The sequence below is a fragment of the Neopelma chrysocephalum genome, unplaced genomic scaffold, assembly GCF_003984885.1.
Source record: "Neopelma chrysocephalum unplaced genomic scaffold, ASM398488v2 Primary Assembly neopelma1_96, whole genome shotgun sequence".
Classification (NCBI taxonomy): Eukaryota; Metazoa; Chordata; class Aves; order Passeriformes; family Pipridae; genus Neopelma; species Neopelma chrysocephalum.
The window spans coordinates 1,586,813-1,613,940 of record NW_020897759.1 but is presented as its reverse complement, the minus strand read 5'-3'; the positions used below and the strand labels follow the sequence as shown (position 1 = coordinate 1,613,940).

Below are 27,128 nucleotides of genomic sequence, written 5' to 3'. Positions count from 1 at the left end.
AGGAGGGCGGCGGGGGAAAAGGCAGCGCCCCGCCGCCGGCGGCGGGCAGGAAAGCCGAGGAGGGGTCTTGCGGGTACAGGTCACCGCAGCCCGAGTAGGGCGGAGGCGGCGGCGAGTAGAGATGCTCCAGGTCGGCCGGCTGGCCCTGTGCCATGGTGCAGCCGAGGGCCCCGGCCAGCGGGTTGGGGGAGGCGGCGGAGGCGGCGGTGGCCGAGGAGGCGGCGGAGGAGGCGGAGGAGGCGGCGGAGGAGGTGGCGGAGGAGGGCGTGCTGACCCCCTGCAGGATCCCCGCGCTCACGATGTTGATGATGCCCTCGGGGTAGCAACCGGCGCCGGGGTACTGCGGGTCGATGGAGAATTTGCCCATGTAGGTGAAGGTCTGGTTGCGGGAAGCCGGGGCGTTGGGCGCGAAGCCGCCACCGTAGGGCAGGTCCAGGGCCCGCTTGTCGCCCATGTCCACGTTGATCATGCCGTCTGGGGGGGCAAGGAGCAGGTCAGCCCTCCGCACCGCCACCCGGCACCGGTCCCGGCCGCCGCCCGCGCGGGGCTGCGGCGCGCACATGTTGCGCTCCGGCTGCCGGAGGGCTCCGCGCCGACTGCAACTTTTCCCCCAGAGCCGGGCGCGGAGGCAGGGCTGCCGCGAGGGGCGGGGGGGACCCCAGCCGGCCGCCGGGGGAGCCCCGCGGCGGGTCGTGGCACCCCGTCCCAGTCCGCCCCCCGCCCGCCACTCCAGGTCCCCGCCGTCCTCCGCGGGCGGCCCGTCCCGCACCTGCGCGGGATCCGCTTACCTCCTGCCACACCGCTCATCTGGTCAAACGGCCCTGCCAGGTCGGCATTGGGGAAGATCGCCACCGAAGTTGGCAGCGCGGCCGAGATGTCATCCGCGGGGTAAATGCCCTCGGGGAGCTGGTGCACGAACCCACCGAGGGTCACCGGGATCTTGTCCACCGCCTTGGCGGTCATCATGGGGGCAGCGGGGCGGCCGCGGGAGCGGCGCTCCCGGCCGGCGGTGGGCGCTCGGGGCGGGAAGGGGAGGGCGAGGAGGGGGCGCTTCCCCCTGCCTCCCACTACCGGCGCGGGGGGACGGCGGGGAGCCGGCGCGGCATGTGCGGGCGGGCGGCCGCCCCGTCGCGGCGGTGCGGTGGCCGCGGTGCCCCGGGAGCGCCGCGCTCCCGCCGCAGCTCGCGCTGGAGGACAAGTCTGGCGGTAACTATTTATGGGGGCCCCCTGAATGCCCGGGACGTCACTGCCCATATAAGGACTGAGGAACGGGGCCCGGCGGTCACGTGGGCTCGGGCGTGCGGGACCCACCGCCCCGCGCCCGCCCCGGCCCCCCCGCCCCGCACACCCCCCGCGCCCCGCGGGGGCGGCCCCGACCCGCCCCGGCCCCGTGCGGCCCCCACCGCCGCCCGCCGCGCCGCACAGGGGGGTATTCCGGTGGCGGGGCCCTTGTCCTAAAAAGGCGAGGATCCGGCCCCGCCCCCCTGCCCTTTTTAGGGAACCCGTTCCGGAAAATTTTAAAAACGCTCGGAAAAGCAGAGGAGGTCCCGGGGCCGCCCCGCCGGACCCCGCTCACTTTCTCAGCAGCCCGTAACCGCAAGCCGGTGTCGAGTCAGAAAACAGCCGCATTCACGGAATACAGCTTCTCCTTTCTTAAAGAAAAAAATAATATTAAAAAAATATTTTTTTTTCTGAATTACGGGTGGAAAGAGCCGCCGAGCAGAGCGACTCGGCGGCGCTGCTTTTTTTGGAAAGTGTCTGATCTATATATACCGTCGCGAAAACGGAACCGCCCGCTCCGTCGTTGGTGGGTTGTTGTTGTACCGACGGGCACAACCGGGGACGGGACGGAGGGGGCTGCACTGCCCCCCCCCGCCGCCCCCACCACGCCTCCGTCCCATCCTGTCCCCGCCGCTCCCACCCTGCTCGGATCAACCTTTTGCTTCCACAGCTTTCATCCTCAGTAATATTTCCATTCCCACTTCTGCTTTCTCTCTCCATGATCTCCTCCATAACGAGGGTATCAAACCAAAGACTGCTTAAATTCTGTCTTTTTTTTTTTTCTCCAAAGTACTAAAAATAACCTCCCTTGTGCCTCCCTTCCCAGGAGAAGCCAATCTTTCATACGCTGTTCCCAAGCTTAGAGCTTGCAGCCCCTACATCTTCTTGCTGATGAGGGTGTCAGATGTAATTATTTTTGAAAGCTGTATCCCATGTCACTAATCTCATTTACTTGGGGATATTTCATCTTGTGGCTGTTTAGTCCTGCATTTAGGAAAGCAACTCTCACATATGGTCTGTAGCATTCAAGGCCCCTTTTCAATGGTCTGCAGTAAAAATCCAACCCATTTGGATTTTTATCCAAATAATCCACATAACAACCCAAACAGCAGCAAGATGCAGCAACATATGAAAGATGCTATGAGAGTGTGCACTCTTGTTCCAAAGCAACAAGCAGAGAATACATAGGAAGGATAAAACCTCTTAGCTTTCATTTTTAACTGCAGATATCAATATTTACAGGTCTAGTGCATTCCAGGGCTTGGGCATCCCTAAGGAACGTGCACTTACCTCTGCCTTCAATCCCAAGCGCTGTCATAGTGTCTCCCAGGCCCCATTTTATCCATGCCACACACCTCACACCCCAGCTGAGAAAGGCTCGTTCAATTCCTCCAATTCTGTTTCACTGCCTTTGGTGATGCTCCAGGTTCACTACTTGTCCAGGCACTGCAGAGCCCAGGCTAGACAGGAGCGTCTCTGGAAAAGTGAAAGTTTTAGGGACATTAGTTGTACTTTCTAAGGAATAGTAGGCGTAAACATAGATATTTGCCTTTGTGGGTGATCAGAGAAGTGTGCGCAGTAACTAGTAAATATATAACAGTGTTTTTTAACATAGATTTTTATTATCAGTCCTTTCTAGCACTTAATATATAGCCAATACAGTTGGACATATGAGATTTAGTTGAAAGAAAGCTTTCAGTGAGATTCTAGATATTTTTGTTTAAAAGACCCATCTCAATTTAAAAGTTAAATTGTGACAGAGAGACAGGTTCTGGGAAATTTGACTGAGAAGCAGGAGCAATTGTATTGTACCTTTCCATTACAGCTGAGCTATAATTGGTCTAATCGCTACTGTAAAAGAACAAAATATTAGAATCTGTTGTGCAGTGGGGTGAATTACTTTACATGAATTTGCAGTATCCTCCTTACTGCAAAACACTGCAGATGTATCAGATTCAAGTTTTATGGATATTCTACCTAATTTTCCTGTATTGTTTCAAAATAGCACATGGCCACTGATGACACTAACTCATAATGCACACAGAAGAAAGAAGAACCAAGGTTCCACACCCCACTTCAATCTCCCCACAGATCAATTCCACCTTTGAACTAACTTGGCTAATCTAATGTTCTTCTACTATGGAGAAGGATTTAATGAAAGAACGACACAAATAAAATCCACTGTACCTCCTGGCTAACTTCACCTGAGGAATACTACTATAGTTGGGTTGGTTGGTTAATTTTAAAAGCCTTCTTAGGCATGGAGTAAATTGTCTCTGATTTCCAGCCTTTCCAGGGACAATCAAATCACTCAGCATCTCTCAATGGGAGCTTTGTCTGAGTGGCTGCAGGATCTGGTGTGGGGCAAGATGGAGACATACTTAATGCTCAGTTTCAGGCAGATGTTGACAGATGAGACTCAAGTGTTTCTGGGCCCTTTTCAGATATTCTTGCTGTATTACTTTGCATGTGCTTTGTGCCTTTGATCCCCATTTGGCTGATTACAGCAGACTCTGAGCGTTGGACTGTCCACCTCGCGCTGACGTCAGTGAGCCTTATACGCAAAAATACCCTACTGATTTCTGTGGTTCCTATAAACCACGTGGTTTCACATGACAGACATTGCTGGTGCAAATTGCCAAATCCCCACTCGGACCGAGAGCCTTGAATGCGCCTGACACGTCTGACTGGATATAGCACTGACTGAGGAGGGTTCAGAGCTGAAGGACAGAACTTCTATTCCCAATTTCTTTGAAACCAGGCTCCTTTGGATTTACTACGTTTGCTCTTTTAACAAGTTGCTAGCTGACGTTGCACTGGGGTTCTATTTTCCTGCAGTCATTCTCTACAAGTACCTGAGACAGGAGCTGTAGAAATAAAATTGTCCTTGCCTCCATGAGTTGAGAGTGGCTGAGGAAGAAAAGGCAGCTCATCATCTGTGGAGCTGGCAACGCATTTCACCAGTGTAACATCACACATTTGAGTCATCTCTCCAGGGGTTTACTATGCTTTTGCAGCAAAACTCAACCGACCTCATGTGCTAACAGCAGTGATGCTGGTAGGCCTGCTTGGGAAATGCACTGTGCATCCTGCTGGTTTTGGGAATGTTAAGGTGGCCCCAGCTCAGCAAGTGTCCTCAGGAGTGGGAACTCAGATGCAATCAGGGAGTTGTTTTCAGATAGGAAATGAGTGCCCCTGTCCTCGCAGAGGACAACTGTCTGGGCTAGATTCATGTTGGGGTTGGTGCTTCCTTAACATTTCATATAAAAGAAATCTTCTCTCCAAAGCTGGATTTCAGAGTTTCCTAAATTTGTCCCTTTTCATTGGGAGTAGAAAGATTTGTCATGTCCTCACAGGACGAAATGCTTGTTTACTAATACCTTCTGTTTTGGCAGGGTGTCCCCTGGATTCCCAAGTTGCAGGCAAAAGGCACTTCCCTTCAGTCTACCCTGCCAGCCCCTCAGAGGCCTGACACAGGCTCACAGCCTGTACTGGCCAGTTACCAAAACCTGGAATTCAGCCAGGGAAACCTGCTGTAAACGTGAAGGTACAGAAAACAGCTGAACAGCTGCCTGACTGCTGGCATGCCGGGGAAATGGGATGGTTAAGGAGCAGAGGAGAAGGCATCCCAGTCTGCCCTTAATTACAGTGCCTTGAAACCACTCTGTGGTTTCCAGCCAAAGTGTGCTTGTTGTCTTAGGATGAATGCCTGTAAATTTGAAATAAGTAAATGACTTTATTGTGAGTATTTGGCTCAGGAGAGCCATAGCAGCATCCTGAAGGGCTATTTAAATGTCAATAACATTTTTTAATTCGGGCTATAGGAATTTAACAAACTCGTGTGGAATCAGCAAGCTACTAGTTTAAGTTTGTGTGGCTGTGGACAAGTGTGTGTGGCAGAGCAAACTTCCAGTCAAATAAAAGCAACAACAAACTCGTTTGCTCAAAACTTATTCTCGTTATTAAACACGCAGAACATTTCCTGGATGTTCCCGTACACGGTTTCTAGCACACGTATTAAATCCGTAGTCCTACTTCCACTCACCCCGTTCGTTCCTCAGGGAACACCCGAGGGAGCGGGTGCTCCCAGCCGGCGGCGGGAGGGGAGCGGGGAGCGTGTGCGGGCTCCACTGCCCTCTCCTGGGGGAAGGCGCTGCCGGGAGCCAGCGAGGACACGGCAAAAAGCGATGCGTTGGGCTGAGCGCTGCTGGTGTTTCACAAAATCACAGAATATGCTGCGTTGGGAGGGACTCACAACGATCATCGAGTTCAACCCTCAGCCCTGCACAGGACCATCTCCAGGAGTCACACCATGTGCCCCAGAGTGTCATCCAAATGCTTCTTGAACTCTGTCAGCCTTGGTGCTGTGACCACTGCCCTGGGGAGCCTGTTCCAGTGCCCAACCACCCTCTGGGGGATGAACCTTTTTCTAATATCCAACCTAAACTTCCTCTGACACAACTTCAGGCCATTCCCTCGGGTCCTATCACTGGTCACCACAGAGATCAGCATCTAACCCTCCTCCTCTTTCCCTCACGAGGAAGTTGTAGACTGCAATGAGGTCTCCCCTTAGTCTCCTCCAGCTGAACAGACCAAGTGACACCTTTTCTGCTTTAGATTATACTTTGAAATATGGCATCAGAAAAAAAAAAAAGGTTTTAGAGCTTTAAACAGAAAGCGAACAAGTTTAGGTTAGATTTTAAGATGAAATCCTTCCTTGTGAGGGGGTGAGGCCCTAGCACAGGTTGCCCGAAGAAGCTGCAGCTGCCCCGTCCCTGGAAGTGTTTCACCGTGTAACAGCACCCCTAAAGGTTTTCATCACAGTTGTGCTACCTATAGAGAGAATATAGCCCTGTGGAGTCAGAGATCCTGGCCACAGGCTGTGACTCTGCAGCCTCAGAGATATCAGGACGGGGATCACATACTGCAGAGAGGTGCTGGGAGCAACCCACAGAGGGGCATCCCTGCTGGAAGGCTAAAATATCAGCTCTGCATGCTGCTTGCCAGGGGAACAAAGAAAAAAAAGAAAAGAAAAAAAAGTTGCTTCTCATAACTGTGAAAATAACTGGGATACACATATCATTCATGAGACAAGACTCAAAATAACGACGACTTTGTTTCTGAATAGTCATAGTCTGCCTACTAAGCTTTAGTTTCCAGTCCTTTCTTCCAAAACTAGTTTCACTTACCCTTGTATTTCCTGCTCTAATGTGTCTCCTGTGCTTTTTCTAAATACTGCCTTGTCCCATAGCTGGGCCTTTAGTCCAGAGAGAGATTAATTGAGCACATCTCTTAATGATGCAAGTGGCCTTCTTCCTTGAAGGGCTGAAATAAAAGAAGTATAGCAAGAGTCACATTTTCAGTTCTCCTGTTGGTCCCATTACCTAGTGTTTGAGTGTGGAGAAAGCTTGTCAGAAGGCTTTCTGGACACACTCAGGTTGTAGGAAACGGTGCCTTCAGAACCAAGCACAGCTTTTAAACCTCAGCTGAGGAATAAGGTCAGGTATGGCACCTCTTTCCAGCAGACCAGCAGGGAAAGCAAAACTCTGGCACCATTTTCCAAGCAATCTTCTGAGAAGAGATACAGAAGAGCTCTGTGGGGTGTTTCTCAGAAACTTCCCACCCCTCCAGGGAAGCTGGAGCCACTCACAGGATTCCTAGATTGCCAGGCACTCGTTTGCGTTTGCCCTGTCTGTGTGCCACTTCTCAAAACCTGTTTCCATTTATGTCTCATTTCTCTGTGCTTTGGTCTTAAACCAGTCTGCCTTGAGCCTTGGAACCCCTCAGCTCTTTGCTCTGGGTAAGTCAGTCTGAGTTTGGTTCTGGCTTTTCCTTATTTTTTTATCAGCATTTATTTTCTGCTCCCGAGGGCATGTCTACATGCTCCTGTCTCACCATCCTGACTGTAAATTCCTGAGGACAAGGGTATTCAGGTTCATTTTCAGCAAAGTTAACCAATGGATGGCTTTCTCTCAGGAGCCGACAGCAAATGTTATTGGAGCAGAGAATTTAAAAAAAAAAAAGCCACAAGAGATTAAAATAAGCAACATGTTTTGCTTTAAAATTTTTAGGGCCAGATCTTCAAGTGGTGTAAGTTACCATAAGTTTTCTGATGCTATAACCCCTACAATCTGAGTGGAAGTCAAAATTTGATGTGATTTTATTTACAGTTTGGTTATTTGCAAGGCTAAAACTCCAGCTTTTCCTGGGGGTGGGCATGGTCCTTTTCATCCTGTATTTGGGTTGCTGCCACCTGTTTTGCAGGAGTTTGTTTCTATCTTTGATTTATTTTTCTCTGCTGCACTGCATTGGCCTTGTTCTTTCACTTCTCCTCTCATTCATGTCTCTCTCTCTCCTCTCTATTGTCCAACCTTTTCAGCTCTCTTTTCCCTCTTCCCCCTCCTGTCTTTCCTCTTCCTTGGTAGTTCCCTTTCCTTCCCCCTTATCTCAGCAATTGCTGCCAACAGCTATATTTGGAATAGAGTGGGAACAAGCTATTCTTGTGACTTTACTTTGAAATAACTGGGAAGAGCAGATGATTTTCTTTGAGCAAATAGAAGATACATCGAGGAGAAGGCAGGCTAGTAAAGTCAAAACAACATCATTAGGGAATACCTGCCCAGCAGGTTCATCTTTCCCAACTCTCAGGATAACTTTACCAGCTATGAGTTCTTGTTTGCTCTGTTTTAGCTTTAAATCCTCCTTTTGTGCCAAGTTCCTCTCTCAGGTTAGTAACCTGAGGTGCTAACAAGGCCTAGCTCATCACCACAGTGTCTGGGCACTCATACATCAAGGAGAACGACTGCAACCTAAAATTTCAGATGCCAAAATTAGATGAACCAGGATATATATTTGTTTAACACCTGAACTCAAAACGCCGTTGCATCTTCTGGTGTAGTCACAGGATACTGTTACAGAGTCCCACTTATATGGGCTAGCACAGAAATATGCTGGGAGGAGCAACTTCCTATGGAGCAATATGATTTCTCCATGTCCTCTCACATTAATTCTCTCTCATCACCACCTGTTCCTCATCCCCCCCTGCCATTTAAACTACTCTAAGCAACATATTATCAAAGCCAGCAAGAAACAGAGCTACCTGAACAGGACAGCACAGAACGTATTGCTCCCTATCCCCCATATTTCTGTGTTTATACCATTAACTCCCACACTGGCAAATCAAACAAGAAATGAGGCCAAATGAGAAACTCAGCATCACAGCTTAGCGCTTTGTGCCTGTGCCAGAAGAAGACCCAAGTCTATTTGTCTACTCTCAAGTGAAGCTGGTTCTATTAAAACTGTACGGCTGTAACATGTTTGTGTGTGAAACTGCTTTCTACAGGGGAAGATACATGAAAATACATGCAGAAAGATGCAGGGACAAGAGCTCTCCTTACAAGTGGCTACTAAATGTTTGACAAGAAACTAAAAGGAAGTGATTCTTCCATCCATCAATGGCTTCCTGGCATTTTATAAACCAGCTAACAGAAATGGTCATGCTGACATGGTGCTTCCACAGCTGTGTCTGCAATAATTGTGAATAAGCTCAGTTTGCCAATAGAATAAAAGCCAATCCCAATATCTTAGGAGGGCAAGGCAGATAGAGCTGTAGTGCTTTTCTATCAGACCATAAAAGAGAAAACCAGGTCAGTCTTCAAGCAGATTCTTTTCCATGTTCACACTGCTACTACTGCCACCACAATGCAGGTCTTAAACATGCATTGTATATCAATAACAAACAGAGTCTAAGCAAAGGGAAAAATGAATGACCCAGGCTAAGAAGTGACATTTGAGTACTTCCCATCAGGGCTTGCCAAGTGTCTCTGGGCTTCTGTCCCTTAAAACTGACAATATAACAATAACAATATAATAACAACACAATAACATTTCATACTGAATTAAGCACATGGGCAATGGCTAAGCACATTTCATTAGTATCAGATGAGTTTTGTGCTGCCATAGAAAGCACATATATTTTATTTATGTGTTCCCCACCTCAGGACAACAGACAAATGAACTTTGACGTATTTAGAGAGCACCGCTAAATCTATGGTGAACTCAGAGTGCCCTCCTGTTACCTCTCATCCCCTGTCCCATCTTCACTATGCAAAAATCTTTAGTTTAATGCTCACAGGGCACTAAGGATACAGACCTGTGTCAGTTTGCTGAAGAGGTAACTAACCCACAGCTGTATGTCCACAAACAAGTCTGCACTTACTGGCCCAGGGACCAGAAAATGCTTCCCAGGCTCAGGAGTGCCAGTGTGCCTTTGCTTTCTATTACTGAGCAGATGCAGATGTGAGTGAGACTTGGTTGCACCAAAGCTGTAACTAAACCCTGCTAGGAAAGCCACAAAGTCGGCTTTCCTCAACCTCCCTGGACTGGACCACCTGAGAAGATCAGCATTTTCTGGGCCTTTCTGCCACCATTCAAAATGAAGGGAATTTTCATACCCATAGAGTCCTTGCCCACGGTGTGTGATGTGCTGGATTCATCCCTCTTTTCTACCTAGCAGCTCAGCCCATTTCTTTCACCTTGTAGGATGGCACCCAAAACGATGTGTCTGAGTTATTCTGGGGCCTCCCTGTGTCTTTCTCACTGGGCTTTATGTGAAGTGAGCCAGCTGGGCTGTCTCCACATCAGAGGTCAGGGTACCTGCCTGGAGAAGGCCGAGATCCAGTAGGAAGACATAACTTGTGTCCCAATTTCTGCACTGCGGTGTCGAGCAGGCCATGAGGAGCTGACAGGCTGTGCATCTGGAGAAGGGTAAATGAGGAAACTCTGCTACATTACAGGTATTGATCTGCAGTTACAATCACAACCTGAAAGTACTTTCCAGGCATCCAAGGATGAAGAATCACTGTTGCCATATCCCACAAGTGGGAAGAGAAGGTGTGAAGAAGGAGCTGTGCCACACAGATGATGTTTTTCACTTCAATCCATAAGGGATATCAAAGAACAGGAAGTATTGACCCTGTGATATACAACGGACCCTCTTTAAAGCTATGCTGAATAATCATAACCATATCAAAAACCCTGTCCTGTGATTCAGGACAGCACTTGTGCTGGAGCACACTAAAAACACCATCTCTGCTACATGCCTGGACAGCTGACCAGGGCTGCCATGGACTTTGCAGGCTTTCTGATAAGCACACTTACTGAAACACAATTTAAAGTTGACAACATGTCTAAAAACACACATAATGTCAGAGGAGGAATGAAATGTTGCTTCCCCTTCTCTCCCCCAAACTCATTACAGGCTAAGGAAAAATAATGTATGGAGAATAATACTTCACCATCTAAAGAGTTTTTCTGGTTTCTAAATCTAGTGAAGAGTCATTGTATATTTTGACAGAAAAATGGATCAAAATAATAAAGTGAATACAAAATTATATTGCTGTCAATAATTTAATTTACACAAAATAGCACTGTGACATGGTAATTGTTATATATGATGCAGCATTCAGTATAATATTTGGAGAATGCATTATAGAAAGTCAACATTTAACTACTAAAATCAACTTACATAATCAAAGCTGTCAGGGAATCTTTACAGTTTTATATTAATTTGAATGTAATTTACTATAGAGGTGTCATTCCTAGAGGTGCTTACAATAGTTAATGATCTCTGCATTTCCATTATAAAATCCTATTTTCGAAGGTTTATAACTTGGTCTTAAGAACTCTCAGCCCTCTGGCACATTTTCCTTTTCCTTAAAAAAAACTATGTTTTAAACTTTTCTCTCAGAGCAGATAGTGTGGTTACTTTCCAAATCCACTGTGCGTTTTTGCTGATTTGCTGCTTACTACCCAGGGATCTCAGAAAAAGAAAGGTCCTTCACAGTAGAAGACATTACAGTTACATTCTCTTCTTCCATTTTCCTGAGTATATTACCCCTCAGGCCATTTTTCTTGCTGAAGTATCTGAGCATCTCCCAATATTGTGCCCAAACCTCCATCACTCCATCTCTCTTTCCCGTGTTGCTGCCATTAAGCTTTTTCCCAGGTCCTTCTCCTCATCTCAGACTTGGACTCCTGGTTCTGTTCCGTCTCCTCTCACAGATGTCCACATTTATGCTGGCAGTTGGAACTTCCATCACACCCATCAGTCAATGGCCTTTCCTGGCTGCACAGTCCCTCGGCCTCACACCTTTTTTTCAAGCTGTAGCCCTAGTTCACTTTTCCAACTCACTAGAAGACCAACAATTAGTTTGCTCTAGCAAGTACATTTCTCTCCCTGATTTTTCATGCTTGATTCATATCAGACACTACCCATCAACCGACCCAGATCTGCTCTGTCAGTCGTTTGGTGATTTTTGGTTTCCCAGCCACGGGAACTGTGCAGCCCCAAGGCCCTAAAGCTGTTTCCCCCTGCCCCAGGCCTCCTGCCCAGGGGGTAGGACACTGCAAACCAATTGTCCACAAACACATTGTTACAGGTCATTCCCAAAAACAGAATTTGAAAGGCAAATTGTCAACACAAAGCCATTATACATTATAAAACCAAAGCAAATAATTACCTTGCTTTGGTAGTCCTGCTCCAGTTCACAGGTCTAGTTTTTCCCAAATCCTGCTCAAATTCACTTTTTTTTTCCCTTCCATGTTAGCCAGCTGTCATTTTGGATCCCCTATCTTTCTGTAACCTCAGTGTTGTTAGACCAGACATGTTTGAGCCAACATGTACAACTACCCATAATCTAAATCATCACTATCATATAAACATTTAGATTTACACTGAAGTAGTTTTGTCACTTGTCCAGGATCTCTTTATTTTCCCTGCAAGGAGAAGAGCATTTTAAAGTATTTGTGATGCTCTATTCTAGCCATTCTGCCTTGATATGGCCTCTTTTGTCCAGTGCCAACACTTAGCCAAAACATTTCCTTTCCCTTTTTCCATCATTGCCATTTCCCCTGTTTAAAAAAAAAAAGAATGTACTAGTTTCTAATAATTCAATGATGTCACAGATAAGATGGGATGATGGACTTGATTCAAGAAAAATGTGCTCATATTTAGACTGGATAGAACTGGTGACTAACTCAGTGAAAGGGCAGATAACAATGAGAAAGACAACACTGGGAGTATTCTGTTTGATCTTTCAGATTCATAATTTAGTGATACAAAGAAACTCTAGAAATCACTTCTATTTTTCCCAGGGGATATGCAGCTGGACATAAGCAGGATGAGTGTCTGCCTAAATTATATTTTAAAGAAGCATTTGACACACTTCAGATCTTCATTCTGGTTTTGGAAAAAAAACAAACTAAAAGACTGACTGTAGCGTGGACTATTGCCTGAAAGCTCCGGATGTTATTTCATCATTCTATGTGTTGAGAAAACAGAACTGGAAGATGAAACTTTAAAACTGTCAGAAAAGCCAGGGACTGTATGGATTTCTTCTCCAGTAGAATGAATGGGACCTGACAGGCACGGGAGCTTAGAGGACGATCTTCCAGTCTGGATGACGATGCTTGAATTTTCAGTGTCCCCCACAGAAAAATCTACCAGACCGGTTTATCTCCATTCAATATTTTTACTCCTTGAATCTCAATGAGGAGGTTTTCCTCTGATGTAGGTAGTGCTGCCCGCTCTCCCGAGGTTGACGCCCACTTCATTCAAGTATTCCTAGTGCAGCAGGGATGTTAGTGGCTACTGGCTTGCAGCCAACATCCCACACATTTCCTCCGCAGCAAAAATGCCTTAATTCTGACCCACTGCCTTTCAAGTAGATAGTGAAAAAAAATCAGTCACAAAGAGCTTTGCTTTTATCTGTATTTCTCCTTCAGAAAGATCTGAGAAAAACGTCAGACATTGTTCTTTTCTTTTTCAAGGTCCACGGTCAGCGAGGGTGAGGTTTGGTGCTGCTGTTAGAGCCTGAGCCTGAGAAGAAGCTAAAGGCATTCAGACCCTGGCACTTATGGGTTTGGGTAAAGGAGTTTTAGGCAGGGTAAGTGCCCAGGGGGTGGACCACAGTGCCTGCCCTTGTGCCAGTGGCTGCATCCAGCGCTTCTGCTGCTCACCAGCTCTCCTGAACACCATTCTTTCTGAATCGGTTCAGCCATCACCTACAGTAGGAGCTTGTGTTTCTCAAGCAGGGCACTGAAAAGAGATCAGAAGGGACAGTGGTTTTTGGCTCCCAGGGGAAGTTTTCCATGATCAGCACAGAAAGGAGGAACACTGCTGATATTACCTAGAGCTGTGGGCAGTGTGTCCCGAGCCCAGCATCTGAATGGGCAAGAAGACAATGCACCACCACTGAATCTGAGATGGGACAAATTAGGCAACCCACATGCATTTTTAGACCCACAAAAGCCATGCACATACGTGGGTTTAAGACCAGTGCCCAGAAAATGGGATATAGTGGAACAAAGTTGTTTACTCACAATTCCATTGCACATAACCATAAGGGAAAACAGCACAGACAAACAGGTCTTATATTTGATAACCTGGCCAAGTGGACATGAGGGGAGGTGCAGCGGTGGCCATAGGGGAACGTGAGGCCCAAAGTTACAGTACAAGGAGGGCTGGAATCAAAAGCCAGGGAGAAAAGGGTTGGCAAACCATAGAGTTAACTTCCAGTGGTGCTGCCAGAATAAAAGAGAGATAAACTACTCTCCAAGTTAGCAAGTTAGGTAGTGAGAAATATTTGAGGCAAGATGTTAATAAATAAATATAAATCAAAAAGGTATCAGGAAAGAAAACCCCAGAGAGAAATACAGTCTAGGAAAAATTACCAACAAGTAGAAGGCAGATGGCCAAATCTTGTCATACAGAGAGAAAGATACTCTGCTTCATTCAGTAGAACAAGAAAGTCTGGATGACTATAAATAAGAAAGATAATTAAATGGAATGGAAGGAATTAATTAAAGAAATTATTACGCTGACCTTGCATAAATAAAGTTTCAAAGGTTGCACACATGCTAATTTGAGGAATAGGATGTCTATAAGTATGGAGACAATTAAAAATATTCACTCCTTTATACTGGGATAAAGGTAGAACCTGAATGGAGGTTAGATGTATTTGGTACTGTTCCATCTGATTATCATCTTGGAAAAATTACATGGAAACTGATGTGGCAATATCCTGAATTCAAGGAGAATTGCAAAACGTACAGATGAACTCAAGGAACACAACTAAAATGGTAAAATGAGCATAGGTTAAAACACAAGCTGCAGAAAGCTGACAGCAGGAATGATTTCAGAAAAAACAAGGATAGGTAAATTGGATAAAACAGAGGAAAAGGCTGGCACCCATCATCGCCATGACACTTGCATTACATCTCACTTCCAAGTGCAGAGTCCAATTTGGGAGAAGGCAAGCAGCAGAATATGCTCTTTTATAGGGCAAAAAAGGCTTCTTTCTTTTGCAAGTTCCTCTGTCAGTAGCCATTTTATGGGGCTGCCAATCATGGCAAATCAACTGAAAAGCCAGATCATTTTCTAAAGCATCTACCTTCCTAGAGAAAGATTTTCAAGTTGACTGTGTACAATCCAGCTGCTGCTTTTAATCTTTCCCTGACAACAGTAGTTGTTTTATTACTCTGACAGTCATTTTTAGCCCATGAATAGTACCACAGTCCTTGTAAGATAGGAAAATTCTTTTGATCTACAATTTCATAAGGTTTAGCAATGGACAAAGGATTTTTCCGGTATACTTGATCACACACTTGCTGAAGTTTAGGCTTAGAGGCAATAAAAAAGCACTGAGCCACCCCTTTGGAGATACACAAAAATCCTTTTTGATGAGTAACGACTGCCAGAAAAAAATTAGTTTATTATAAAAATACTACTTTCTAATAGAAAAGTAAAAATCAGGTTACTCCTGAAATAACTTTGATTCATTGCCACAATCACTTTTCACTTTCACACTGTTTTAATATAGTATGATCTGGAGGATAGAAAATACGGATGCAAGGTAGGCATAAGTGTATAAAAGGAAGGTGTTTCAAAATGTCTGTAATAACTGAGAGAAACTGGGAGAAGACTCAGGCAGACACAGCAGTTTTCCAGCATAATGACTTGTTCTATTTGCTGTGCAAGAAAGAACTGTATGTTTTGTGCAGTCTGAAATACCGTATAAATTCTAAAACAATATATATTTCTAAATAAAAATAGAAAACCATTCAATAACTATTTTGAGTAGAAAAGTAATTGAAAATTGTAATAAAAATCTGTAATTTTTATTAGTACAGGTTGCAGCACTTTGAGCACTTACACATATGTTAAACTTCTCACACGTGTGCATCCCATTTTCTTGTCCTATTCACACTGGAACCCATTCTGGTTTTCCTTATGTATAAGGAATTAAAACAGAAGGCCTTTGTGATAGTGAAGTGTAAGGATAATGGTTCCAGGAGGGCTATCAATTTAGCAGCTAGTCAGCTGAGTACATAGCTACCTATGGGGAATATTTAGATAAGGTGCTGAATTGGAGTCTAACTTCTTTAAATTCTTTCCTTTGAAAACTCCATGTCCATTTGCACAGCCAATTTCCATAAAGACATTCCTCTCCAAAAATCCACACCAGGCTTAAAATTTAAAGAGTAAAAAGAAACAATTTTATTTTTGGTTGGATGCAGTTAGAAATCAGTCATCTTAATACTTGAATTGATCAGAAGGGAATTACAGAGGATTAAAGGATGAACAGGAGTTCCTCTTCCACTCCCTGCATTGTTCAATTGTTCACAACTGTAGTATTTCTTAATTAAATATATTACAATATACAGAAACATTGGGTTTCATACCTTTTGCTATACAGTTTCTATTTATATTCTCTTAAAATTTCCACAAAATTCCCCAAAAATCACATTTTCTGGCAAAATGCCAGCCTGACTCCTGCAGTCTAACATTTACAACACAAATACTTTACCTCAGAATTTTCAAATAAACAACTTAGTTTTGGTTTCATTAAATTCTTTGGACAATATACTGAGATGTCTCCGTGCAATTACTAAAAAATTTTAAGTCCTCCACAATCAGCTAAAACTGACTCCAGTGTCACTGACCTTGAGGAATCAGCTCTCAGTGCAAGCAGAGATCTTCACTTCTGTTTCTCCAGTTTGCCAGATCTCTAAATGAAAGACTTTTTAAAGGGTTATCTTTGCTCTAAACACTTCAAGCTGTATTTTTAGCCCACTGTTCTGAAATAATGCACATTTCTGAGCTCTGCATGTGCAAGATTTTTCTTTCCATTCTTTCCTCCAAATTAGGAAGACTCAGAGGAAAGAATTTGGCCACTGTTGTTTGCTAATTATGTTCAAAAGTTCCTACAGAACATCAACCTCTTGCATCAGACCATGCCTGGAATTGCAACTTTCTCAATGTTTTCCCACTCAGTCCTGTTAACTGAGTTATTCCCTGCCATTATCAACTCTTGGACTTTTCCTTTGAGATCTCAGTCCACTACAGCGGGAAAGATGGACTTACTGCAGGAAACACAGACCTGTGTTTCTGCATCCTTCCTGCCACATCTTGCAAAGTGCTTAAGGCACTGTGCAACAAAAATGAATGAAAATTGGAAAGCACAGGCAGAGCTGTGCTCTGATAACCCATGCAAACTGCAGCTCACGTAGGTGTCCTCTTCTCTGAGAACTGTCAATAACTAAAGAGAGGTCTGGCTCCAAGCCCTGCTGGAGCCAGGAGCAGTTAACACCCTGAACTAAGGTGCAGGCATTGACTGCTCCCAGCACAGCAATGCCTGGGGACTTTCTGCCACCCCAGACTGCCATGGTGCAGCTGACAGGCAGCTCATTGCATGGACAGGGCAGCAGAACCACAGCGCCTGCAGGGACTTCCTGCAAGTGGGACTGGTAAAAGTTCAGGGAGCACAGACTTCCCCACCAGGACCAATCTGTTATCTGCAGTCATGTTTATTTAGCTGACGATCTACGTCTGCAAAAGCATCAACTTTGCAACAAATTATTCATCAAAAATCTAGCTCCATGCTTTCTGCTTTCCAACACTGACTTTAAGGATATTTCATCTAATAAATTTGAAGTAGGCATGAATAAACAAATATGGCATTATACTAACCTCGTTAATTATGCATCAACTACATGGTGCTGGAAGTACACACAATACTGGGAGCTCATGGAAGATGAGTCTGCAAAAAGGAAAGATTATTATCTACATGATCAGAAACCTCATTTTGCTTTAAGCTTCATCTGTTTTGGGTGCTTTGACTGAAAAATGTATTAATAATTTCGAAGTTGTGGCTGACTGATTTAAAATATGATGTCTCCATATGATATTTCAACATTCTGCACACTGTACCTAAAAACAAAGTCTTCCTAGTGCGGTGTTCTCTCTCTTCATTTGTAAAATACAGCTATTTCTTCGTCATTCTGTGTGGGACCAGAGAAACACTACAGAGCTTTTAGCTTTGGAAAGGGAAGAAAGAAAGAAAAAAGGAGAGTTCCCTTCCCAACAGCAAATAAAAGGCCCAGTCTCTTGGCATCAACTCACTGACTCAGATCATCTCTTGGAGAAGACAAATGTTGTCTTCTGCATTACAGTCCCAGTAGAAGCTTTTCTGCATAGTGAAGCAAATCATAAACATAAGGCCCTCATTAGCAGAAAAAGCTTTTCCAGGAACAGAATAGTGACTGGAAAATCATCTGATTCCTGGACATGCAGCATTTCAGCCGTCAGCCCCAAGACAAAAGGAAGGGGGAGGCCAAGGGCCCTGGCACTAAGCTGTGCTCATAAGGACCTTCCTACGAAACCTCTTCCAGGCACGTGCAGGACAGTATCTGCTTTCACTCAGGTCATTCAGGCTCAGCACCCCTACAACATCCCACCTTTCTCCTTGATGTGACAGCAACTTCTGCAGCAGGCACACTCCCACACCTCTTTCTGGGGAGGAAGGATGCTTGTTTTCTCCTGGCTTCAGAGTCTGAAGTATCTGCCAATATTCAGCACTGCTGTAACAAGGGCTCTGTTGCAAAATGCAGGTCCGTGCTCTCTCAGTTTCCTGGTAATCCAAGAAAGAAATTGTACTGATGTAAAAAACCAAAAGAGTTTAAACAACCAAATAACGACTTCCATAGCTGACACCCTTCCACCTCAATTCTCTGTCATTTTTCCAGCAATCAGACCAGGCCAGGGTGTTGCAGCATCATCCCGACAGTTGGCATGAGCACAGTCAATCGCCCTTCCTCCCAGTTCCCATCTTCTGCCTCAAATCAGAAACTGCTTCATAGTACTGGAGACAAGGAAGCATCCTCCTCTGGTTAGAGATGCTGCATACATATAAAGAAAAGGATGAAAAATTAAAAATATGTCTGTAGCATTTGTATCGGTTATACACATATATATATGTGTATATATAGATATATAGCACTTGTATGGATCTAGCTTGTTATCCAAAATTTCTTACATGTAAATAAGAGAGCATTTGGCTTGTGTTTTGGGGCAGTTGGTTTCTCATGCAAACATATGAGGCTGCATTACAGCTACAAATGTTTCTTTTGAGCGGTTAACACTGCAAGAGTTCGAAAATATCTGTGCAAACATTTTACAGGTGATGTTCTTAAGCCTTGAATTAGGGTATTAGTGTTGCTAAACCCGATGGACTGAAACAGTATCACCTCTGTTAAACCTCATCCATTTTCTATGAACAGTTCTCTACACAGAGGAAAGTGCTGTCCCTGCTAAACTGAGTATCATCCTGAAACGAAACCAAGTGTTCAGAAAATTTTCAGCAAATGAGGTTATATTGTGACACATATTAAGATCTCTCAGAAAGGAGAACATTTATTGCTAACAAGCTTCCAAAGCAAGCTGAATATGTAGGGCTGATGGATTTTTTTTTCATCAATAAATTGTGGAGGAAATTGCAGAATTGATATTAATCTTGCACCTTAACACTTCTTGCTGTGGGGTTTCATTTCATAAATATTCCCTTAAAGCAGAGGTTTTAAAAAACTAAAATGACCAGGGTCCTCGGCAGTGAAAGGTGAAGTGGGCTATATTTGGGGTCACCTTTGCAGAAAGGGAACACCTCAATAAATGCTCTGTGTGACCAGTTGTGACAGAGGGTTATGTGTCTGCCAACACAACCTACATTTTTTACGCTAATAGTACAAGTCAGAATAAATATTATCTCCCCTCGTGTGACAGACCTTTGATAGAGCAGAATTGGCCGGGTTGATTAGGAGCACATGTCAAACACAGATAATGGGGGAATCCCTTTCAGCAGCAGCACACCAGCTCAGCAACCATAATGAGGCCAATTTAACGAGCCTTCTGTTTTACAAGAGATATTAATTGCAGTCCTGTCACATAAGGTACAATTCAAGATAAAATACGTAAAAAGGGGGGAAATTGGATTTCATTCCATTTTGGTCACCATTATAAATTTTCTTGCAGGACCATGAATCTCCCCACTGCTGATCTGAATCCCCTGGATGGCTGACATGCTGCAGTAGAACAACGTGCATTGTTATGAGGGCTGTTGAACACTAGAAGAATGTCAGGCTTTTCGTTGAATCTTTCTACCACTATGATTTTTATTCTACTCTACACAGGTTTTGTTGTTTGTTTTCTAAAAACGCAAAAAGCAGGCACCATTCCTGAACAAGTCTCAGCCACCAAGCTGCCCACCTTCTTGTGTTGAGGATTTACCACTAAAATTAATTCTAATACACTGTTATTTCAGTGGATGCAAAGGGCCTCTGAACCAGATCTACGTTGGCTTCTAACAATGAGTATATTTGCAACGAAACATTGGCTGCAAAGCTCCAACTGCAATATATTCGGCCCTGAATATTGCCAAATTATATAAAAATGGGAGAAGGTTAGAGAATTTTAATCCTTACCTCTAATCCCAACATCGGGTTAGGATAGTTCAGTTTGTTTGAAGATACTGCAACAGCAGCTTTGTAGAGAAACTTCTTGCTCAGGAGCTGAGCCTTAAGGCTGCTCATAATCTCAAACCTTTTGTCCTTGGCAATGACAAGAACTCTAAAACCACAACACGCACAAGCTGTGAACATACTCAGTACCTTGGTCATCAAAAGGTTGATTTTTTTCTCAGGACTGAGAAGGAAATAGGTGGAAAGAAAAGCATAGATGGACTAATTTTTCTATTAAATATGTTAATGAGATTATTTTATTTTTCAGCAAGGAGGAAGGATGCCCACAAAGACAGATTTATATAGGTCTTTACATTCTAATCTGAGAGATTATCTCAGAGAGTTTAGGGCATGATAAAAACAGAGAGTTTAAAGCTGCTTGCAAGCCCAGGCTCACCAGCAAAGTGGTTACCTTAAGGGAATTCGGGTAACACATCAGGCAGCTTCTAAGAAAACCTTCCTTTCCTACACTGGTGCCAGCAGTGAAGTCCACCATTTTCTGCACAAAGCCTGCACATTCAGGAAACACAGTACTGAAATTCAGCCAGCCACACACATCCCGCAGAATTCAAAGCGTGGTCTGTCAGCCAAATGACACAAAACATTGAAACACACAGTTTTAAAGTCTGGTCTTATTCAGCAAAATATTTGCATGCTTTCAGACACATCTCCAAATGATAACATTTCCTAAATCCCACCCTCAAGAAGTGAGGCCACATTTGGCCTAAAGATGCAAATACGTACCAGCCTGGACTCTCAGAAGTATCTAGGAGTCCTAATTTATATTCTAAAAGTCCCAGCTAGAGATTATCTGCATTTTAGGAAGCTCAATAACACTTCAAATCCTGTCCAAGGAGTTTAATTTGCTTCTGAAAAGAGGTGCTTTAAAGATTATAAATATACAATTCACAGTAATAGAACCTCAGCACGTATTCCCATACCTGTTGGACCAGAAAGCAAGTTTGACACTGGAAATAGCAGCTCTCTACTGCTCATATGGAAATGCTGAGATCATTCCAGGTGACCCTGTGCAAATATAAAAGGACCAACAGAGTTTTTGTAGGCAGTATTTTCTGATTGTAAGAAGAGACCCAAAATACCCAGATGTGAGAACATTCACTGGTAAAATTATTGAATAATCATTTCATGATATGGGGGTTTTTCTGTTGCTTTTTAAGATTTTCATTAATGGAAAATACCAATATGGGAAGACGGTGCAATATATCATTTCATACTATGCACCCTGACAATACCCTTTCTGAGATTAACCATTTCACATTTCTGAAAAGTACCATGTACATGTAAGCCTCTTAATTAAATACAGGAAGTTATCTTCAAGCAACCCTCTTCCACATTCTGAACATGAAAGAGTCCATTAGGATATTGATAGCCCATGCAAGATGTTAATGTTGGAAAACATGCTAGTTTTCGATAATTACAATGACTCGTCAAGAAAGGGGGGGGGGGAAAAGAATTAATATATGAACTAATTTTGATTGTCTTTCGTGCTGTCACATCATGAGCAAATAAGAGCCTGGTGTATGTAAAAGCAGCGTTTGCTCTCTCTTGCAGGGAGATCACTTCCCCACGGAGCCGGGACGGACCCTGTTCTGTGACCTTTGGGAAAGCCGCCCCCGCCCCCTGCAGTTAACACGTTCTGAAGACCCTCCTTTGTCTCTGTGCCCCTGGTCACATACTAGCAACGGGCTCTGCTACACTGGAATTAATCAAACACACTGCTCCGAGCTTTAATCTTTTATATGGCAGCCACTGCAACTGAGTGTGTCATCTCGTGAGTCCCATATTTGTACACATCCAGCAGAAGAAATGCACGTGTGACATATTGCCTTCACTAACGTGCCAGTTGGTATTTTCAGCTTGTTCCGTGATAGCTGCTTCCTAAATCAAGCACCTAAACCAAGAGCAAGGATAGATCTGTCCTCATATATTGAATTTCAGTGACTGTGATAAAACCTGCAAGTATCCAGAAAACAGGTCTCAGTGTACAGAAAATCTGAATTTCCAAATCACCAGCACAGACCTGCCAGATCTCAACTTCACCAGATCAGGGTTAAAATGCCACAAAGTGATGTTCCCCCAGTCCACAGCCTGGGCAAGGAATATGAGACGGTGTCAGATGAATCCTAGCATTTTTATATGACTTTTCCACAACACCTGAAACCCCTCAGGTGAGCACATACCTGACATCCTCTTAACCCTTCAGCTTGCTCTCCCTGCATGGCACCAGCTGTTTGGGACTCTACAAACAGCAAAACCTCCCAGGAGCCTCTGATGCAAGGTGGCAGCTGTAACAGATGACATCTAGTTATTGGATCATACACTCCAGCCTTCTAGCAAACATTCCCAACTCTCAGTTCAGGCCAAACCTCCCCTCCCTTCCTAAAGTAAAAGGTTAGTGTCCAGGTCAGCAGTGAAGAACAGGTCTGGTACCCTGGGGTATGAGATTCCACATGAGTTGGGGAGTGAGTGGGAAAAGTGTTGTGAGTCTCCTCTGTCTACCGTTAGAGGAAGGCCCTTGTTATTACAGGGGAAATTAGAATACTTGAAGCTCACTAAGTATTTAAAATGCAACTACTTCAAAAAGACAGGCTACAACTGAAGTTTTCGGCAGTGGCTTTCAGAACCCCACCCTCAGCAAAGCAAAAAGAAAAGAAATGGGAGCTCAGCATTTCTCACAAAATAGGGCTGTGTAAAACCCCCAGGCCAAAAATACTCTTCAGAGATCCTCGGAGAGCATAAAAGATCAAAACTTCAACCTCAGCCCTCTGTGTATCTGAATTGCTAATAGATGCTCAGTACTGACTCCATCTGCAGCATCACACAACAAGGATTAGAGGTAATCATGTTTTTAAGGAAAGGGAGTGTTTCACATTGCCAGAAGCATCTTCAAAACTCAGACTCAGAATTATGATATAGCATTTTCTGTCTTGCCCTGAACAAGGTTTTCCAATCACCACTTATGAACAGCTGCACCAGCACTGCCTTCTTCTTATGTGCTAAACAACAATGGGACATTGCAAAACTACAAAGGCTTGTCCTGTCTATTTAACCAGCGTGTCACATGGAGACAAAGCATAATGCAGCCCTGTGAAAAGTCCACCCACAAACTTCATTTCACACTATAGAATGAGGCACTTGAGTTCTCTGTCATCCTTCTCTCACATGAATTCACATGACAGCAACTTAAACATTTTGGAGACTACAGAATATAACCTTCCAAAAAGTTGCCTGCTTAAAAAAGATAATTAAAAATATTTCAGTCTACTTGCTATTTTTTCTTGTTCAAAACTCTTGTGTTCAGTCTTTTTTAAAATGTAAATCAGTACTGAACAATAAAACAGAGTAATTACCATTGAAGAGAAAAGTCATGTCATCTTATTAAAACCTAACAGTACAGAATTGGAATCCACAGCACTTTGAAGTGAATTAAAATGCTATCACTAAAAATACAATTTTTTTAATTACCAAAACACAGTGCCTTAAGTTGCAAGATAAAGTTTAAAAAACACCACAGTATTTGTTATCAAACAGGAGATATTTATTTTATCAATTTAACCCATAACAAAACACCCATTATACTGACACAGCGGTACCTAAAAGGACAACCCCCCTCCCAGCATTCCCACTCATGCTCACACACAAACACACACTCGTTTTACCCACAGCTGGCAGAACAGGCCCACAGCTCCAAAGGGAGGGGCCAAAGGAGCAACAAAACCAGATATTAACTGTGAGAAAAAGGCATTCCTCAGAAGAGCTGTATTTAGAAGACAGTTACATGTTGTTACCGTGTTGTATTCATGGGACTGCACAACAACACAGTGAAAAGAAATTAAAAGGAAGGGACAGTGAAGAGGATTTAAAACTACTATTTTAGGAGTCTGTTTTCCTTAAGCAGAGTCGTAGGAATTAGAGAGGACTGTAGTTAAGCAATCAAATATTCCTGGAAGAAGTCCTTTATATAAACAATTGAATCATTCCTGTTTGGTTTTATTCAGATTTTATAAGCCGCAAAATAACCGTTTTAAGTATTTAATTTTATAACTAATTAATTCTCTGCAGTGGGGAACTAAAACAAACTTGGAACAATTTTTCTTAAATAAAGAGACAGCTGATGGCTTATCCTTAGCCTTTCTGAGAACTCGTTGACAAACTTCCCCACCGATGTCCCCGTGCAGCAGAGCCTCAGCGCTGTAAACCACCAGCATTTACCTTTGGTTTGAACAGTCACAAAACAATGCAAAGGGAGCATGAAAACAGCTAAGTGAGGTCAATAGTTCTGTGTCAAAACAGCTTACAGACAATTAGTCAGATCCTGCAACACACTGAGGATTTTTCACCTGCCAAAAACTCAAGGTACTGGCAGGGTGGATCCAAGGACACAGACTAGGGACTTTTGTCTAAACACACTTCTTCTGGATGCTATTCCAAGAACAGTTACACCCCAAAATCTCTTCAGCTATGCACAGTCAGAAAAAAATGTGGTATTTCCAGTAACAGAATGAAGATTACTAGCATTAGGTTAGTGGTCCTGCAAAGGCACCTGTATTGATGGTAGGGGCCCTGTTTTGGTCACTTAGTTTAAGCACAGGTGCTGCTCCTTTGATTTTACAAGGCTATTTGCCAGATGAAGAACCGCAGGAGCCAACAGACACATCAGTCCTCACAATCAGGAGAAAGAACCCACTTGAATGTCATGGATAAACGAGGCCTTTAAGACCTAACTCTCTGACATGCAGGTGAGCACAATGAAATTACAGTAACAAACCTTGCACAGATACAACTGGAGCAGGATGTGGCCCTCGGAGCCAGCTGAAAGCTGCAGGGAGCCAGATGGGAGATCCTCCAGACAGTATAATCACACTCCCAAGAAAAGAAAAAGAAAACTTCGAAGTTGCCAGGTACAGCTTTAGGCAGGTGACAGTCTTCCTCAGCTGAAGTCATTGAACAAAACTTCAAGAATGAAAAACAGCTTACCTAGGGCTTCTGAAAAATTAAGCTAGAAGATTGTGATGGGAGCAGGATAAACGACAGTTCTGCTGCCTTCTTAGGAATTCTTTTGGAAAAAAAAGCAGTGTAAAAAAAACCCAACAAATTAATCACCACTGAGTTGTTTTCCTCATGAACATGACCCACACAATTCAAGAAGGGAAAGTGTTCCTCTGCAATCAGGCTGTTAAGAAATTACCCTGCAAATAAGAACTCTCTCTCTCTCTTTATTGTAATGGGTCTTGACATTGACTTTGTCATGTTAATTTGCCGAATTCAACCCCAGTATTTGCTTGAATTGAAGCAGCAAAGACATACAAACATCAACCATCAGCTAAGTCCATGAAACACAAAAGCTGCCTTTGATGGTCAGTGGTACTCCCTGTACTTTTCTTTCTTTTAGCAAAATTAATGATCAGATACAGGAAAAATGCAGACTGGGTGAATTGTAAGTCATCTTGTTTGGCAAAAAAGAGCAATCTCTGGGGGGAGGGGGGAGAGGGGAAGGCACACTGAATAATTTGACAGAACATATTTCTCAAATAAAGCAAACTCAAATGTTATCAGCCAAAGAAAATCAGCACGAATTTTCCCATTCTGCTCAGAGATACCTGACATCACTGTACCCCCATTTGGGAATGGCTTTGAGGCAAGGGAGCAGAAGAACTGAGAGCAGCCTGTAAGGAGCCAACATGATTGCAAGGACTATGTGCTGCATATTAGCATCCACAAAGGATGCATGGAAGCAGACTGAATGGGTACACGGGAACATCTGCCAAGCCAAGCACAGAAGAAACTGAAAAATATAAAAATCCTTTGTTGTGTTCTGTATGTTTTTCGTAAGCACCTTGGTGATGAAGGCCCCAAAGATGGGAAAAGGCTGATTGTTGTCTCACTTGTAAACAGGAACGTTGATTCCTTTGGAAGATGTCGGAGTGGTCCAAAATGGTTGGGGAGGGCTTTCACCTACTGTATTTTACCTCTGTCTTTCTCACATACACCCTCATCTCATGCTGGGTTACAGCCAGCTGCTGATGTGTCATGTTTGATCAGATATATAGGAGAACAGGACTTTGTTCCAAACAGGGAATCGAGTCAGGCATGAAGATGCAACAGGAGGTTGCAGGGAATGGGCATGAAATACTCTGTCCTGGCTTGCCTCAGCTCCTGGGCTGCACTTTCTCTCAGAGGTTGGAGTCCTGCTTTTCATTCCTACAGCTCAGGGTCTGAACTTCCAGCAGGAGTATTGGCATCAGGCTGCTGCTCTAAGCCATCAGCATTCACAGGCTGCTGTCTTCAAGAACACCGTTGCTGCCCCACCTCCCTTCCTGGGGTAAGATATGCCTTTGCTACAGACAGATTAGTTACTAAGAACTAAACAATATAAGTATTTACACAAATTACATATTGTGTGAACACAAAACTTTGGTTCAGTCAAAGGCAGCAGCCTCAGAGGGAACCAGATGGGCACACGAATAGGTTGAAACTAATGACTTGCAGAGAGAGAGTAGAATTCAGTGTCACCGTGCATCTCTAAGTTTACAAAAAAGTATCTCAGGAAGATAACAAGAGTTTATGAAAGTACAATCAGCAACAGCACAGCAACGGGCAAGAAGTTTTGTTGTACCCTGTAAATCAAATGTCAAAGGTCTTACAAGGCCACTGATGGCAGGTGGACACTTAACATCAATGTGATACTGTACACCTGAGATAAAAAAGCTCTCCTAATCTCTTCTTTCACATGCATAAGTAACTCACACTGCATGTAAATGTCATACATCTAGTAAACGATTCATTTAAAATCATTTATGTACAGCTTAAAATGTATTTTAATGGTATTTTTCTAAAGGTCAGATAATGCAAAGAAAAACAGATAAAACAGATACAGGTGATAATTTGAGTATCCTACTAACAGCTTATATAAAAGAAAGTAAGCATTATGTAAGTGAGAAGGAATAAGTAGCGTGACAGGATCAAGATCAAGA

At 43.9% G+C, this 27,128-nt stretch overlaps 1 protein-coding gene and 1 long non-coding RNA gene across 4 annotated transcripts in view; both read right to left on the bottom strand.

Moving 5' to 3' along the window:
* The window catches only part of EGR2 (early growth response 2), a 7,192-nt gene extending 5,917 nt beyond the window's left edge, over nt 1-1,275 (bottom strand). The window contains exons 1-2 of the mRNA XM_027694103.1: nt 789-1,275; nt 5-474 (exon numbers count right to left, since the gene is read on the bottom strand). Coding sequence (XP_027549904.1) covers nt 5-474; nt 789-1,254 — 936 coding nt within the window. The 5' untranslated portion in view covers nt 1,255-1,275. The remainder of the gene's footprint in view (nt 1-4; nt 475-788) is intronic.
* Nucleotides 1,276-2,469: 1,194 nt separating this feature from the next.
* LOC113972723 overlaps nt 2,470-27,128 on the bottom strand; it is a 68,820-nt gene continuing 44,161 nt past the window's right edge. Inside the window, exons 2-10 of one of the 3 annotated variants that reach the window (XR_003535979.1) lie at nt 22,335-22,439; nt 21,075-21,159; nt 20,546-20,713; nt 18,343-18,519; nt 17,552-18,251; nt 17,312-17,381; nt 9,735-10,037; nt 6,471-6,606; nt 2,470-2,757 (exon numbers count right to left, since the gene is read on the bottom strand). This is a non-coding gene — a long non-coding RNA (uncharacterized LOC113972723). The remainder of the gene's footprint in view (nt 2,758-6,470; nt 6,607-9,734; nt 10,038-17,311; nt 17,382-17,551; nt 18,252-18,342; nt 18,520-20,545; nt 20,714-21,074; nt 21,160-22,334; nt 22,440-27,128) is intronic. The other 2 variants (XR_003535980.1, XR_003535981.1) reach the window with 2 other exon arrangements.